At 46.0% G+C, this 15,510-nt stretch overlaps 1 protein-coding gene across 4 annotated transcripts in view; it reads right to left on the minus strand.

The window, feature by feature from the left end:
- Window positions 1-7,815, minus strand: part of LAMA3 (laminin subunit alpha 3) — a 194,752-nt gene extending 186,937 nt beyond the window's left edge. For all 4 annotated transcript variants that reach the window (XM_025181720.3, XM_075920832.2, XM_014570532.4 and 1 more), the window contains exon 1: window positions 6,972-7,815. In XM_025181720.3, the coding sequence (XP_025037505.3) occupies window positions 6,972-7,235 (264 nt within the window). In that variant the 5' untranslated portion in view covers window positions 7,236-7,815. The remainder of the gene's footprint in view (window positions 1-6,971) is intronic.
- Window positions 7,816-15,510: the final 7,695 nt, after the last annotated feature.

Here is a 15,510-nt window from a genome sequence, read left to right on the forward strand (position 1 = left end):
GTCGTCATTATGTTTCAAATATTATAATCCATTCACTGGAGCCAAAACTTTAAAGGGATTTCAAAGTGGTTGCATCCTGAATTTTGCATGTGGACTTCTGAACTAGCTGATAACAGGGTAACATTACAGACAACCCTCTACTGACTAAAGAGTGGCAGATTCTGAAGTGTGCCCCAGTTCTACTGACCTAACTCCCAGTGCAGGCAATGCTAAGTTGAATGGAGAGTTTCTCCCATTGACATAGCTACTTCCCCTCAGGGAGGAGGAATACCTATGCTGAAGCTCTCCTGTCAGAGCAGATAGCATTTTCATTGAAGTGCTACAGCACCACTTTAGAGACAAGTGTAAAACCCTAAAAAAGGTGAACTGTGTTAATAAAAGTGGGAAATGTTGTTAAAACTGGCATAAACAAGGCCTAAAGTAGATATTAACTTATACTCAAAATTTTCCTCAAGTTCTGTCTGGGTCTGGAAGCATAATATGTTTTTGCGTTCAATCATGAACTTTTGACAAAATTCACCCCAAGGCAATCATAAAAAAAAACATGTAAATCTGGAGTGATTCCTTTTAGGACAATTAGAGCGTCCCAATAGATCCTCAGTTATTTTCAGAGGCTGCTATCCAGCTCTTTCAATACATAATTAAAACCAAGTTCTGGAGATCACCTTTCTCTCTCTGATGATATCATATAAATCCTATTGTACATTAAAGGAATAATACTGAATACTCTTTAGAAATCTAATTGGCTTGTAATTTGGCTGCTAATAGGGTTAACAAAGCTATATTTTTCCTTCATAAAACTATGGAAATAATGTTAGTCAGTTAAATTAGTAAAATAAATTTCCCAAGATTTCTCTCCCCATTACATTCAACTCCATTCATTACTTTTTATATACCCTACCTGCCTGCTCCTAAATTTTTCCATCTTATTCATATATCAGATTATCATTTTGCCTCTTAATTCTGCTATACTTAATTTTCTGAACACTTCACTTACATTTTGCATTAAGAGCCTTTTACTCAGGACCATTATGTGGGCTTTAAAGTATATTTTTTCATTAGTACATAATAATTTGGCTGAAAAGCTAAGTATAAAATAACTTTCCAAACAGAAAAATGGCAGAGAAGGAAGTTTAAATAACATTTTTTCACTATGCACACATCAGCTTTTTCCCCTTATGTGTCCTTTCAAGTTAAAATTATTCTGATTCAGACACAATAAATATGCGTTCTGAGAACTTACAGAGACATTAAAATAAAAAAAAAACTTTCAGTCATCTCTGTCCAGATCAAATCTGAATCGCTTTAAAGCAATAAACTTGGACAGACCCTTTGCCTTACACAAGTTTTTGTAGAATCTGGATCTTTGTCATGAAAAAGAAAAGATTTTTTAAAGAAAGGCTTGTATCCCACACCCTGCAATCCTTACATTCAGACTGCAATTTATTTCAGTCTAAATAAGAGAGAATGACTACTACCAATGTTTATACATCAATCATTCTAAGGTCTTGATTATGCTAAACTACTGCAGCTCCACTAATGACCTACTCTATTCAGCTATAATTGACTCAGGGGTAAAAACACTAATGCCATCATTCCTACTCTTCTACCCTCACCTTTACTACCACAGATGCAGTTGACCTAGTGTTAGTGCACTGGCAGGAGACTTCCCAAAAAAGGCTAGTGTAGACACAATCTTACCTATGGAACATGCTGTGGTATCTGAGAGTTGTGAACATATATGGAGTTCACTGTATACACCGAGATTATAACAAAGGCAGCCCATTAACCTTGTCTATACCAGAACATTTTGTACCTGCCATTAACAAAAGGTGCAGCAGCACAATGTCAACAGATGGTTAGCACTCGTGACACAAGGCTAAGGTTGTCACTATTTCAAGAATTCTTCATCCAAGACTTATTGCAGTGTTGAAAACGATTTAGTCCTGTCTATACTAGCATTTAAACCATTGTCCACCGGCAGCTACCCCTGATTCTGACAAGAAACAAATGTGCTTTTGCATACAATGCTACAGACTTCATGAAAAATAACTAGTCTGAGTTTGTGTCAAACAATACTGTGCTTCTCAGCCTGGGTCCAGGCTTAACTCTTGAGAATGTCAAGGGTCATTTAGAAAAAAAATACGTGGTCAAATCCCCATGTACATAGGCTGATGAACTGGATCCAGGGATTACATGACAACATGATGCTCCTCCACTCATGCTACAACCTTTTTACTTATGTACAAAGAAGCAAGGTAAACCAGGGTGCTACTGTAAACTCAGGCTGTACATTAGTGTTGTTGCCACTGTAGGTCCAGCTTGCATATTGCACTAAGGATTAGTGATACCATTTTCTATCACAATTAGAGAAAATATGCAATAGTGACCAGACAGCAAGTTTTTATTACAATATTAAAGCATAAGCCTTTAAAAAATTCCATGTATGTACTGGTCAGACTAGAACTATACAACAATAGCTTTGTTTTAACACAATTCTTGCTAGGGTAGTTTCATGCTCTGGTGAGAGCCTTAAAGATGAGAGTGAACAGAAAACTGAATAAGGAATATAAAATGCATTTTGTTGGAAGATGGGTTATTTTAAAGAAACTGCATCACTTGAAGATCTAAACTCAAGATTTAGTAATTTTCCCAACACATAATTCAAAGAATGATCCTGAAACAGCTGGAGTTTCAGTTATGTAAAGAACATTCCACCAGACTTGCCAACAAGACAGAGAGTGAGAAATGAAGGAAAATAAATTGTTGGTCAAAGCATTCTCCCTTGCCTCCCTCTGGCAAGATCTACAGGCATTCCACCCTGAATCCTTCGGGTCAACTGCACGTGTCTCAATTTCAAGAAATTGAGCCTTGAGACATTGTTTGATTTTGGCTTGAATTCATCACCAGGACAGGTGTGCATTTGCTAGTGCTTTCAATATCCTCGTCTCTTGCAGTTATTCCAACTGCGCAGAATGGAGATCTCAGTTAGAAAGCTGCATGCAATTGCAGCAAGAAAGCTATGGAAGTATGCTAATGTGCCAAGTTGACACCCAATGAAGATAAAGGTCCTATCTACCCTATAGAAAAGAATAGGGTTGCAAGACTTGGTTATACCATGATAATTTCTGCCAGTTATGTGCCCTGCAGCAGGCCAGGTCTGCTACCAAACACTAATTCATATCTGCACACTACCCCTATTAGTCAACCCCAGACATGCCCCTTATCCATTATTTGGAATCACTGAAATGCACAGCATTGCACTAAGTCTATTCCCTGAAAATCATCCTAGTTTAGTGAATGGCCCATTACCAATATGCTGAGAAAGAGAAATACACTGTACACTATACTGTAGGTTGGACAGTGCTTTTCAGACTCAGCTTATGTCAGGTAGTTGAGTGACTCACCAAGAATTCTTAATGGAGCTCCCTGAGAGCACAAACTCGAGTAAACACTACACTACGCATTGAAACTGTGCACTAAGGGTGCCAGGCTAGTGTCAGAGAGCAACGGTGGGGTTCCTCCTAACCCTCTGTGGGGGATGCGACTGATGGCACTAGCATAGAGCAGTGATTCCAGTCCCTATTCACTTTGTGGTGAACTGAGGATAAGAATGGGAGCTCCGTGGCCCATCTCCCCTGGCACTTACAAACTTGTGCAGGGGCAACCACAATCAAGTCTTGTACAAACATCAATAAGGCATAACGGATGGAGTTAAGGGCAGAGTATCCACCTCAAATTGGAATTTTCTTCTTATTGTGGCTCTTATCAATATAAGCTTTAAACTTATCTAAAGGAGTGTGATGCTCGATCTGTGAGTTTTTTAAAGGCTTAGCTAGGGCACTACCAATTTCACAGCTGTGAAAAATGCCTCGTGGACCATGAAATAAGTCCTTTCCCATGAAACCCACCTCCAAGCGCCTGCCCTGCTGCAGGATGCTGTCTGAAACTGGGCAGCAGCCTGAGGTTCCTGCAGCTGGAGGAGACTTGTGGAATTGAATAGTATCTTCTCTGTGCTGCTGGGAGTGCCCCATTAAAGGGGATTTCCTAGCTCTGACTAAGCAGTCCATCTCCTTCATTGCTGCCAGGGATGAGGGGAGATCAGACAGATCCACCTCTGGGTGCTTTCCCCTGCTGTAGGACACTGTTTGGGACTGGGCAGCAGCCTGAGGTTCCTGTAGCTGAGTGTGTGACAAGGGTTGCAGAGAGCAAGTATTATTCTTCCAATCTGGTCAGAACTAGGAGCAAGGAGCACTTAGGTGGGGTGCTGCCAGCAGCACAGGGAAGATCAGACCCACTTCTACCTCTGGAACCTCCTGAGGTCACAGGAAGCTCTGTGGTTGCTGCCTTCAGAGTCCATCTCTGAGGACAGCAAAGAAGGGAGGGTGGCAATCCCATGGCCTCCCTACAACAGGTGTGTGACACACACACACCCAATCTCCTTTTGGTTCGGGACCCTATGGTTATAATACCATGACATTTCAGGTTTAAACAGTGTGCTTGTTTAATCTTATTAGGTAAGATTTCATAGGTATTTAATTCACTTTTGTCCATTTTTGCAAGTCTAACTATGAAGATAGACAATCTTCCCTTATGTAACATGTATTTGAATTTGAAAGGTGTTTGATAATATGTATATTGTGATCTTATCACATTTTCTGTGGCTGGATTTTCTGGCCTTTTGAAAGAATCTTCAACTCCTCTTGAACCAGAACAGCTGCTGGTAATCTACAGAAGTATTCAGGTTAAGTATCTCAATGGAGCTTTGTTAAAAAATGGAGAGAAATGCTTCTGTATGCACATTTATACAAACAGTGAAAGAAGCACAACTTGTTTTCTTGAGCCAGGGCTGAGTTATCAGTAACTCTTCCAGGAATTTGGATCAGGCACAAACCACAACTGGCCACTAACCCAAGACCTGTAAGGTAAATATTTAACAAAGAGAACTCTGCTTCTCTCTGTCCTCTCCCTACATACATTAAAATCTCATTAATTCACACTTACAAGTGGATATTAGTATACAAAAATACAAAAGACAAGAGAGCAAGACTACTGCACCACAAATTCACTGTGTTTACTTTTCTGATTTTGTTTACTTATCTGATATGTCATAGAATGTTAGTATGAGATCACATTACACTATTCTGCTATTAAAGCACTTCTGAGAAATTGGGAGAGATTACTAAATTTTCCTGTTCAAATTATGTAGTGTTTCTGTGTTAACGGAGTAGCAAACAAAAAGATTCAGCTGAATAAGTAATGAAGAACAGATAGGCTTATATGTAAAGCACAGAACTAAGAGCCAAGGTATTCCTGCCTGTGTCAAACTTCCTGTGACCTTGGTCAAGTCACTTAATCTGCTTCCTGGTTTTCCCATCTGTAAAACAGAATGTTGTGTAAATTGTTAGTATTGGTAAAGCATTTTGAGATTTCCTGATGGAAGACATTAAAGAAATACAAAGTAAATTGAGAATAGATGATAGTGTGATATGGAAAAAAGGTAATACAGTATTGATAAATTGAGGATAGCACACCCTCTTGATCTCTTACCCAGCCCTTCTATCAATAGTAGCCACGCCCATAACTCTGTAAAAGCTTCTTTAAATTCTATTTTAACTCTTTCTCTCTCCCCCTCATACTTCTATTCCATAACAAAGTCCTAGAATGCTTATCAAGCTTTCTCCACCATCTGTCCTGTACTAATGTACCGTCAGAGCTGATACTGCCCGTCCATTACATAGGATCACAGTGGTTAATGTTTCTTTTTCCTACCCTCCTGACAAACAAGTTTACACAAGTTTCTGCCAAACCACCTGGGAAAAGTGTATTTCTCTTAGCTAGTCAATGAGAATTTTCCTTTCTGGTTTTCTTTTTGTAGCTGTCATTGAGTGCACCTAGGTCTCATGACCAACTAGGCTAATTCAGCAGCTGCAGCTTTATCATCATCCTTTTCTACCACCGCTGCCCTCACCTGCTCTTCTCACAGAAACCTTCCCTTCTCCTCCCCCACCCCAACTCCCACAGGAATCACTGGCATCATCTCACAAGCTGCTCAAGGGGTACATTATGAGGTTCAAAATTCAGAACTTGCAAAAGCCAGAACACGTGTTAGGGTTTCTTCATACACCTTAGAAAGGCACTTTCCCAGCCACAGTGCAGAGGTCCCTTCCCTGATGCAGCAATTACCCTGCCAGCATTGAAGAACTGGGGAGGAACAAGAGTGAAAGCCTTAATGCATGGGATCTACTCTGCCTAACCCTTGCTTCTTCAGAGCTTGGGAGGAATCAGGGGAGCAAGGTGATCTTGTGGCACTAACCCCTGCACCAAACAGCTTAGCAGGCTGGGGGGAGAGGGGGAGGACGACTGCTGTCCAAACTGTATTAAGAAAAACTAAGGAAGAGGAATTGGGCAACTGGGCTCCTTCCCTCAGCACAGAGCAACCCAGGATCCAGATGCTACAGCGGAGACACTTACAAACACGCAGGGAAGCACAGCTTCAAGCTGACTGGGGATTTAGCAGGAGGCCAAACCACATTGCACTGAGATACAATTTGGAGGAGCGGGGTTCCCGAGTGTTCCCCGAGCGCAGCGGCGCTGGATCCTGAGTGCAGGCTGCACGATGCTAACCCGGCTGCAGGCTACTTCCTAGAGGAGGGCCGCCCACCCCCAGCCTATGGGGGAGGTGAGAAGCCGATGGGGGCACTTTGCAGGGCGGGCCCACGCGACCCTGGCCCTCCTAGAGCTCGACCCCCAGCCGCTCCCATCCCCACGCAAACTCTCGCTGGGGCAGGGGAAATCTCGCCACGCGGAGCGCCAGCAGGGGAAGGAAAGAGACCGCTGAGCCCAGCGCTGCCCCGGCGCGTACCTGTCCCGCTTCCCCAGGGCGGGCAGCCCGTGTTGGGCCATGCCCCCCCGGAGGCCCCTGGCCCGTGCGGCCGGCCGGGGGTCCCCGCCGCGGCCAGGGCAGGTACCTGGATGGTGTGTCCCGCGGGGGCGGCGGCCGGCCCTCCCACCAGCTTGCAGTACAGCTCCAGCCGGGGCCTGCCGCCCCGCTCCTCCTCGCCGCAGGTGGCCGTGGCCCGGATGCTGGCTGTCTCGGCCAGGTTGAAATAGGGCGGGTGGAGGCTGAGCCCGAGCGCCCCGGAGTCGGGCGGCCCCCGCTGGGCAGCCGCGGGGCGCAGGGCGAAGAAGCGGGAGAAGAGCACGAGGAAGAACCCGGCGCCCGCCGCTGCCATGCTCAGCGGGCTCCCCGGCTCCTGCCCGCGCTTGTCCCTCCCTGGCGCTGATGGGGCAGCCGGAGGTGGCAGGCGCGTTCTGCCGCCCGGCCCGCGGAGCCGAGGAGACTGACAACACCCCCCTCTGGTGCACGGCGCGAGGCACGCAGGGCAGCAGACGCAGGAGGGCTCGTGGCTTGTGAGGAGGCGTGAGACATGCAGGAAATATTTCGGTCCTGAGGACCAGGAGGGGAGAGGCCTCTTTCTGCTGGACGGAAAAACAGTGGCTGATGACTAGAGATGGGGCTCCCCATGGGGGAATCTGGCTCCCAAGCCATAGAGCTTGGAAGAGGAATCATAGAACACTAGAACTGGAAAGGACCTGGCCAGATCATCAAGTCCAGTCCCCTGCCCTCACAAGGGCTGCCTTTACCGTGAGGCGAACTGAGGCTGCCTCAGGTGCCTATCATTTACCCCATACTTGGTCCGTGATGTGTACGTACTTAGAATACTTCAGTAGTGATTCAGGAGGAGTTAAGTACTGCAAAACTTTATGAGGGCTTTGCTATATGCCATGCAGCACTTGCTTGTACTGAGGATATCCCTTAGATCAGCCAACAGTCAATGATTCTGGCTGCATATCAACAGTGCCACCCACATGTTTCTGGGTTGCTTGCCACTGTAGCTGTTAGTGCTAATGATGGCCAACACCCATTTGTGGGAGAGTACATTCATTTTTAACACAGAAAAAGTTCTCATTCATTTACATAGGGGCTACGTCTACACTGGCCCCTCTTCCGGAAGGGGCATGTAAATTTCAGCAGTCGTCGTAGGGAAATCCGCGGGGGATTTAAATATCCCCCGCGGCATTTAAATAAAAATGTCCGCCGCTTTTTTCCGGCTTTTAAAAAAGCCGGAAAAGAGCGTCTAGACTGGCCCCGATCCTCCGGAAAAAGTGCCCTTTTCCGGAGGCTCTTATTCTTACTTCAAAATAAGAGCCTCCGGAAAAGGGCACTTTTTCCGGAGGATCGGGGCCAGTCTAGACGCTCTTTTCCGGCTTTTTTAAAAGCCGGAAAAAAGCGGCGGACATTTTTATTTAAATGCCGCGGGGGATATTTAAATCCCCCGCGGATTTCCCTACGACGACTGCTGAAATTTACATGCCCCTTCCGGAAGAGGGGCCAGTGTAGACGTAGCCAGGATGTCCTGGGTTCAAATACAACAAAATCTGATTTTCTTCTCTCCGCAGATAATGACCATTTCTCCTCAAGAGCAGTTTACAGGTTTCTTACACCCTAAAGAAAGAGGGTTTTTTTGTCTCATTTCTTCATTATATACCAGCTCCTATGAGAGTTCAGGTTATCCAACAGTATTAGAGGTTTGGATCACAAAAGCCATAGGAATATAAATTATTATTGAAATTTCTTGGTTCAAATGCTCCATCAAAGAAGGAGAGACATCATGTTATTTTAAGAACATCAGGTGGTCTTTTCAATCCATTTATTGGTGCTGTTAGGAGGCTTGGCTTGTATCCACTAGACCCAATAGAAATCTAGAACTATCAGATGTTGGTATCTTTAACATGCATAGCCACTATGCATAGATGACTCGTGGTAGCACTGGGGAGGTGCACCGCCCCGCTGTGCCCCTGCCAAAATTTTAATTGCTAAATGGGGTACTCCCACATGCCCCCTCCCTGTCCCTCTGAACTACCTAGTCTGTGCCGCGTGTAGCCGCGCGGCATGGAGTCCGCACTAGCGGACATTTAAAAATGGCGGCGCCCGGCTTTATGCAAATGAAGCCCGGGAAATTCAAATCCCGGGCTTCATTTGCAACTCCGGTTGCCTACATTACCGCCCTAGTTCGAACTAGGGTGGTAGTGTAGACATACCCTAAATGTGTGTCATCTGCAAATGTTGCCACCTAACTGCTTATCCCTTTTTCAAGACCATTTATGAATAAGTTTAACAGCAGTGGTCCAGGCAGACTCCTGGAGCACACCACTATTTATTCCTACTCTTTTTTGTCCTTATCTTTTAAGTGGAGCACCAGGCAATTTTTTCATGATCACCTAACCATCCCTCAATTACTTTAATGGCAAGCCTTTTGTTATCTTAATCACCCTGCAAGGGGAGCAGTGCAAGCTCTAATGCAGTTAACAGCTGCCACTAGAGCATGAGCTTTAAGCAGATCTCAAGTATGAAATCCAGGGTTAAAACTTTAGGGGGGACTACAGACTCCCCTGGGTCCACATGAATGGCACCCTTGCAGAGGAAGCAGTAGAGGAGGCTCATGAGTTAAGGAAGGAAACTACTGACTCCTTTCTAGTGGCATGTGTTGTGGGGCTGAAAGCCAGGCCTTTACCGTGCTTCTAGAGAGGCAAGGATTTGGTAGAAGTGACTCAGGGTGTAAGCTGGGTGGTACTCTTGACCAAGTTGAACATCCAAACTGCCTGCCCCAGAGCCTGGTGGAGCAGGAGGTTCTGTGTTCCCCTACTGCCAAACCCAGCATTTAAGGCACTAAATGCCACTGCCAACTAAGGATGTTAAATTTCAATTAATCAGCTAATCAAGTAGTCTTGAATTTCCATCAACTAGTCGATAAAGGGGAGGTGGGGCACTCGCTATCCCAGCTGCTCTTCTGCCTTTTAAATGTAGTAAGAGCCTCCCACGGGGCTCTTGCTACATTTAAAAGGCAGAGGCACAGTGGGGAATGGGGCAGTCCCCGCTCACCCCAAATTCTGACTGATGTGCTTCTGCCTTTGAGATGTACTAAGAGCCCCATGGGTGGCTTTTACAACATTTAAAAGGCAGAAGAGCAGCCGGGATAGCAGGATAGTAAGTGCCCCACCTCTCCTTGTTGACTAATCAAGTGGTCGATTAGCCAGGCTAGCACCGTAACCACTGGACCATCCTTCCTGTCCTTACCAATGCATCTCAATGAGTCTCATCAAATGCCCACTTCTTGGAGAACCAGATCAGCTGTGTTAGTCTGGGCAGTTCCTGACTTCAGTTTCATATGGACCAGATGTTCCACACCTTCCATTAATGTCATTTATTAACTCTGTTGTGAAGTGCAGGTCTGAGGACAGTGTGAAGTGCAGGTCTGAGGACAGAATCTGACCCTTATAAATTAGCATTTTCCATCTAAATTTCATTTGGGAAAGTTACATTTATTCAGGAAAAAGAAAAGAAAGGAAATGTTCATATTGAATCATCCTACCTTTGATGAATCAATCCACCTCTCAGCGGTGATACTAGAAATAGACACTGGTACTCCTGAGTAATTTTAAAAAAATAACTCTTTACTTAATCTTTAACTAATCTTTCTAATCAGATATGAATAAATGTGAATGGGTGTTTAATATTAACTTGTTTTTACATTCCACATAAATTACGAAGTCAGAACAGAATCAAGCAATCAAAGTTGTACCCCCATTTGAACTAAAAGGTGAATAATGGGCTTAATCCTCTGATGAGCTGAAATGCTTTGTTAAATAGGGATACAGAGTTGCCAATTTTGGTTGGACATATTCCTGGAGGGTTCATCACATGACATAACTTTCATTCCTGAAGACTCTAGGACAATCCTGGAAGGCTGGCAACCATAATAGCAGAGGATTTAATCACCTGCTTTAAGTTAAGTGGAGAACTTACATGCTTTGCTGAATTGAAGCCTGAAGAAAATGCTTAGCTTTAAGCACATGAGTAATTCCACAGAAGTCAGTGGGACCATGCACATGTTTAAGAGCCAGGAGTATGCAGATGGGAGCAAGCAGGGGAACAGGCTGCAGAGAGGAGAGCAAGCTCCTGCTGGGACAGAGGTTGAGGGGGGTTAATGGTGGAAAGAGTGAGTTCCTGCCAGAGCAGGGGGGAGGGAATATGCCCCCTCAAAAGATGTCAAAGCACAGCCCTGTTAAGAGATTTGCTGGATCAGGTCAGAGGGCTCGGTATCTTGCAGCACTGATCATATAAGGCAAAATTCTGCCGGCACTGAGTGAACAGGAGTTTTGACGTTGACTTCAGCAGAGTCAGCATTTCACCCATAATGGCTAAACAGTTTTATACCAAGAGACAGTAGTTCCCTGGTATCCTCCAAACTATCCCAGCTACAGATAGGGTCCAAATAAACCAATAGATATGTCCAGCTGTAACCTTTGGTAGTGATGGTGACTGGGTTGACATTTGCAGCTGGTGTCCATCTCTAATCAGAACACACAACAGCTAATCAAAGACTGTCTAAACAAATTACATTTGATTGTCCTTTGTGGGGCTATGGACCTTACTAGAGCTGGTCCCATTTTATTTTAACACGAACATACATAAGGGCCCAACCCTTCTGTCATTTGAATGGGAGGCAAATGACCAATTGGGAAGATGATTGGAAGCTAAGCTTCTGTTTGTACTTTTGTACCCAAGAGAAATGTTTTATAGCCAGTATGAAAACACTGGATTATGTATACATTTTAATCATTGGCTGATGTACTTACAAATGCTATTTTCACATTGATCAAAGTGCTATATGCTCTGCTAAGGGTTTTTTGTTTATTTGTTTTTAATGGATTTCCTTCTTATTCCTGGCTTTCCATTTCTTTACTGGGAGCTGTTTAATTGATTTGAAATTCCAAAACATGAAAGGCTCTTCTCTGAGTATCCCGGCCAGGCACACCCTGCTCCTTTGTCTGGGAAGCTCATTTTCATTATTGTTGACTCCTGTCCTGTAGGCCTGAGTCAACCAACCAAATATTTGAAGGGAAAATAAAATGTTTCATCTCTTGCATTCCTGTTCTTTCCTCTGTTGCTGACAGTGCGCTCATCTGAGGAAGCAGGTTTCATCCACAAAAGCTCATGATACTATATATTTTTGTTAAAAAAGATGGTTCCCCCCAGCACCAGCTCCGTGGTGCTGCCTGCTCTATCAGAGACAGCAGCACAAGCTGGGGAGGAGGCTGCCATGAAGCAGACTGATTGCGGCGGGCCCAAGCTCCCCATGGAGAGAGGCTGCTCAGCATCCCACAGAGCCTGGGCCAGCTGCAGACAGAAGCTGCTTTGCAGCAGCAGTCAGCCTCTGTCTATGGGGAGCTCAGACCCCCATGTACAGAGGCTGCTGCCACCCTGAGCTGGTGTCCTGGATCAGAGGCAGCACAGAGCAGCAGGCAGCCGGTCAGTGAGGGAAGTGGGTTTTTAAACTGGCTCCTCTTGTGGACAAGCTCTGCTTGCCACCCTAGCTGCTGCCTCTAATACAGAGGCAGCAGTGCAGGGTAGCAGGATTCTCCCCGGGAGTGAGACCAGGAGTGCACTGGCTGCCAGCCCAGCCCCTGGGGACTACTAAGATTTCATGCAGTTACACAACTACTCAATGACACAATATCTAATATCGCAACTAGCTATGCTGACCATATGACCTGGATTTCCCAGGACTGTCCTCATTTTCAATACTCTGTCCCTGTGTCCCCATCAAATAGTGAAATGTCTTGAAATCCCCACCGGACATTTCATTACTTGATGGGGACACCGGCTTGCAGAACGAAGTGACTGAGTCCATGCACTGTCACTGCTCCTCGCATGGTAGGACTCCTCCCTCTCCCTCCCTCCACCCCCTCCACCCCAAATGTGTAGGTGGCTCCACTGGAGCTTTGCTGGCTAGGGTGGGCTTCCAGTGGCATGCAGTTTCTGTCCCCACCGAGACAGCCCCAGCTCCACAGGCCTGGGCAGGAGCTCTCACAAACAGTGCTTAAAGGGGCAGCGGCAAGCGCATCCCATCTTGTTTCTGGGCAGTCCCTGAGCCCAGCACAACTCTCAGGCAGGACAGGTACCTGCTTATGCTTAGTGCCTGCATGGTCACTTTCTCTTTACCAGCCACCCACTGCCCCACCACCACTGTAAAGGCTCCTTCCCCACTCTGGCATGATAAATGCAGAAGTGGGGGCCCGCAAAAGTACCCCAAAACCTAGTCTACCAGGCTCTGTTATAAAACTTCCCCCCAAAATCTTAACCTAGATTTTGGGGATAAAACTCTGCTGACACCACCCAAGTAATGATAAAGACTACTTGGGAAATCTCACCCCTAAAGTACAAACCAGGACACAAAAATTAACCAATACCAGGTTAATAAAAAGAAAAAAAATAACTTTTTATTGTCACCACAGTGTTCCTGTTGCAAGCATGACTAGATGGAAAAGTCACAAGTAATACTCATGGGGAAATTCCACCATGGCCCTAGAACTTAGTTACAAAGGAAAGCAAACATATTTTTAAAAAATGCACAGACATCAGATCCCAATTCCCAAACCATAAAACAATAAAACCCGATGGATTCATCTAAACTTTACCCACTCTTCTGTAAGTAGAAGAGTCTATTATTGGAGGGCAACATTCTGTCTGATTCCCTCAGTAGCTGGAGAGAAACTGCCCAGGACAAAGGAGGGAAAAAAACAAAAATTCCTTTGTCCCAGTTTGAAATTCCTACCTACATTCCTATTGGCTGAATCTACCTGATTAAGGTAAGGTTAACTCCTTAGTTCCCAGGCTCCTGGCTAACCCTCATGATCATGACAACCATGCAGCCCCTCCTTGACCCTGCAGGACTTTCCCCATTGCGCAGGGCCCCCAGTCCAGCTGTACAGCCTTCTCCTCCACAAAACTGCTTGTTTGGTGTTACAGCGGCCGCTGCTGCCAGGAGGGGAGAGGGGCTGGTGTAGAGAAAGAAGCATTTGCAGACAGAGGCAAAAGGCATCAAGGAGCCCCTCCCGGACTTCAGCACTTTTCAGCCGCCACCTAAGCTCTGGCAGGGCTGCGTGGAACCCGGCTAGGGTGCTGCCACCCCCACAGGACACACTCAGGCTTGGCAAGTGCCCTCTGCTCCATGCACTGCCACTCTCCCCCCCCCCCAACCCTCCGCACCCTGCTGAGGAAATGGCAATGAGCCTGGTCTGGCAGGGAAGGTCGGGGTTTCTTCACACACACATCCTGCCTTCCCAGCAGAAAGCTGGATCTGGTGCAGAAGCTTCATGGCTGTGCCAGGATCCCTGCTGTGTGTAGGGGGGGAGCTGAGTTCCCTCCCACTTCCCACCTGGCTGGGGGAACAGAAGTGCGCTGTCCAGAGGCTTTCCCCACTGCAACGGAGTATAAGGCCAGGTAAGCGTCCCCCCCTCATGCCTAGACCCCTGCACCTCACTCACTCCTCCCCCATGAAGACCCTGCATTCCCAGCTTGCTCTTACATCCTCCCTAGCTCATGCACCCTCCCTTCTGGCCAGATACCATCCATCCTGGGCAGAAACCCTACCCCCAGTCTGCCTCTGCACCCTACCTGCCACCAAGACATCACAACCTCCCCCTTCTGTACTCTACCTCCCTCCCAGATCCTGCACTCCATCCCTATCCCACACATTGGCAACCTGTCCTGCACATTGAACCCCCTGTTTTGTCCCCACCCCAGAGCCTAAGGGAGTCCATAAAATGCATTAACTCTGGAATCTCAGAAAAGTAAATCTAGCCTAATGGGAAGCCCTGGATTAGGGATGTTAGGGAGTAGTTGACCATTTGATAAGCAAAAGCTTATTGAGTAGTCAAGTAGCATATTGACTACTTGCTTTCACTCCTCCTCCCCGCTGCCTCTGAGAGGCAGCAAAGGGTGGGGACAGGAGCCGGTCCCCCCAGCACCATCTACACAGTGCCGCCTGTCCCCCTATATTAGAGGCAGTGGGGGGAGGGGAAGGAAGGCTGCCACAAAGTAGCCTCTGCCCCTAATGGGGCCCAAACCCATCCCTATTGGTAGAGGACAGTGGGGGGAGTTCTTACAGGGGGTCACCCTTTACTTCCAGTCATGTGTCCATATTGACCACAGAAGTACTATCTCCAGGGGTGGGATTTCATGTGACAGGTGGGCATGGCTAATGGGGTGAGGAGCATAGCTAATAGGGTCAGGGAATGTGGCTAACATGTCTCCATTTTTGGTTCTGAAAATATGGTCACCATACTACTAGCTAAGTGAAGATTTGGCCCAGAGCATTTCCCATAAACTCAAACTGATTCCAAACTGAAAGCATGTTAAGATCCACTGACTGGATATGGGCAAACAAGACCATAACTGAGATGCTATTATTCCTAGCTCTTGGGGCACATATAATACATAAGGTCATGTACTGTTCTCAGACTCATACAACAGATCAGGAAGCGTATGAATACAATAGCAGGAAACTCCTGAGAGACAACTCAATTCGCTGCTTTGGCTGAGCTAAGTAAGGACAGATGAATAGTTAACGCCAGACTGAGTCATAAAATGTACCTATACAG

Source organism: Pelodiscus sinensis, chromosome 2, assembly GCF_052426305.1.
Source record: "Pelodiscus sinensis isolate ZL-2025 chromosome 2, ASM5242630v1, whole genome shotgun sequence".
NCBI lineage: Eukaryota > Metazoa > Chordata > Testudines > Trionychidae > Pelodiscus > Pelodiscus sinensis.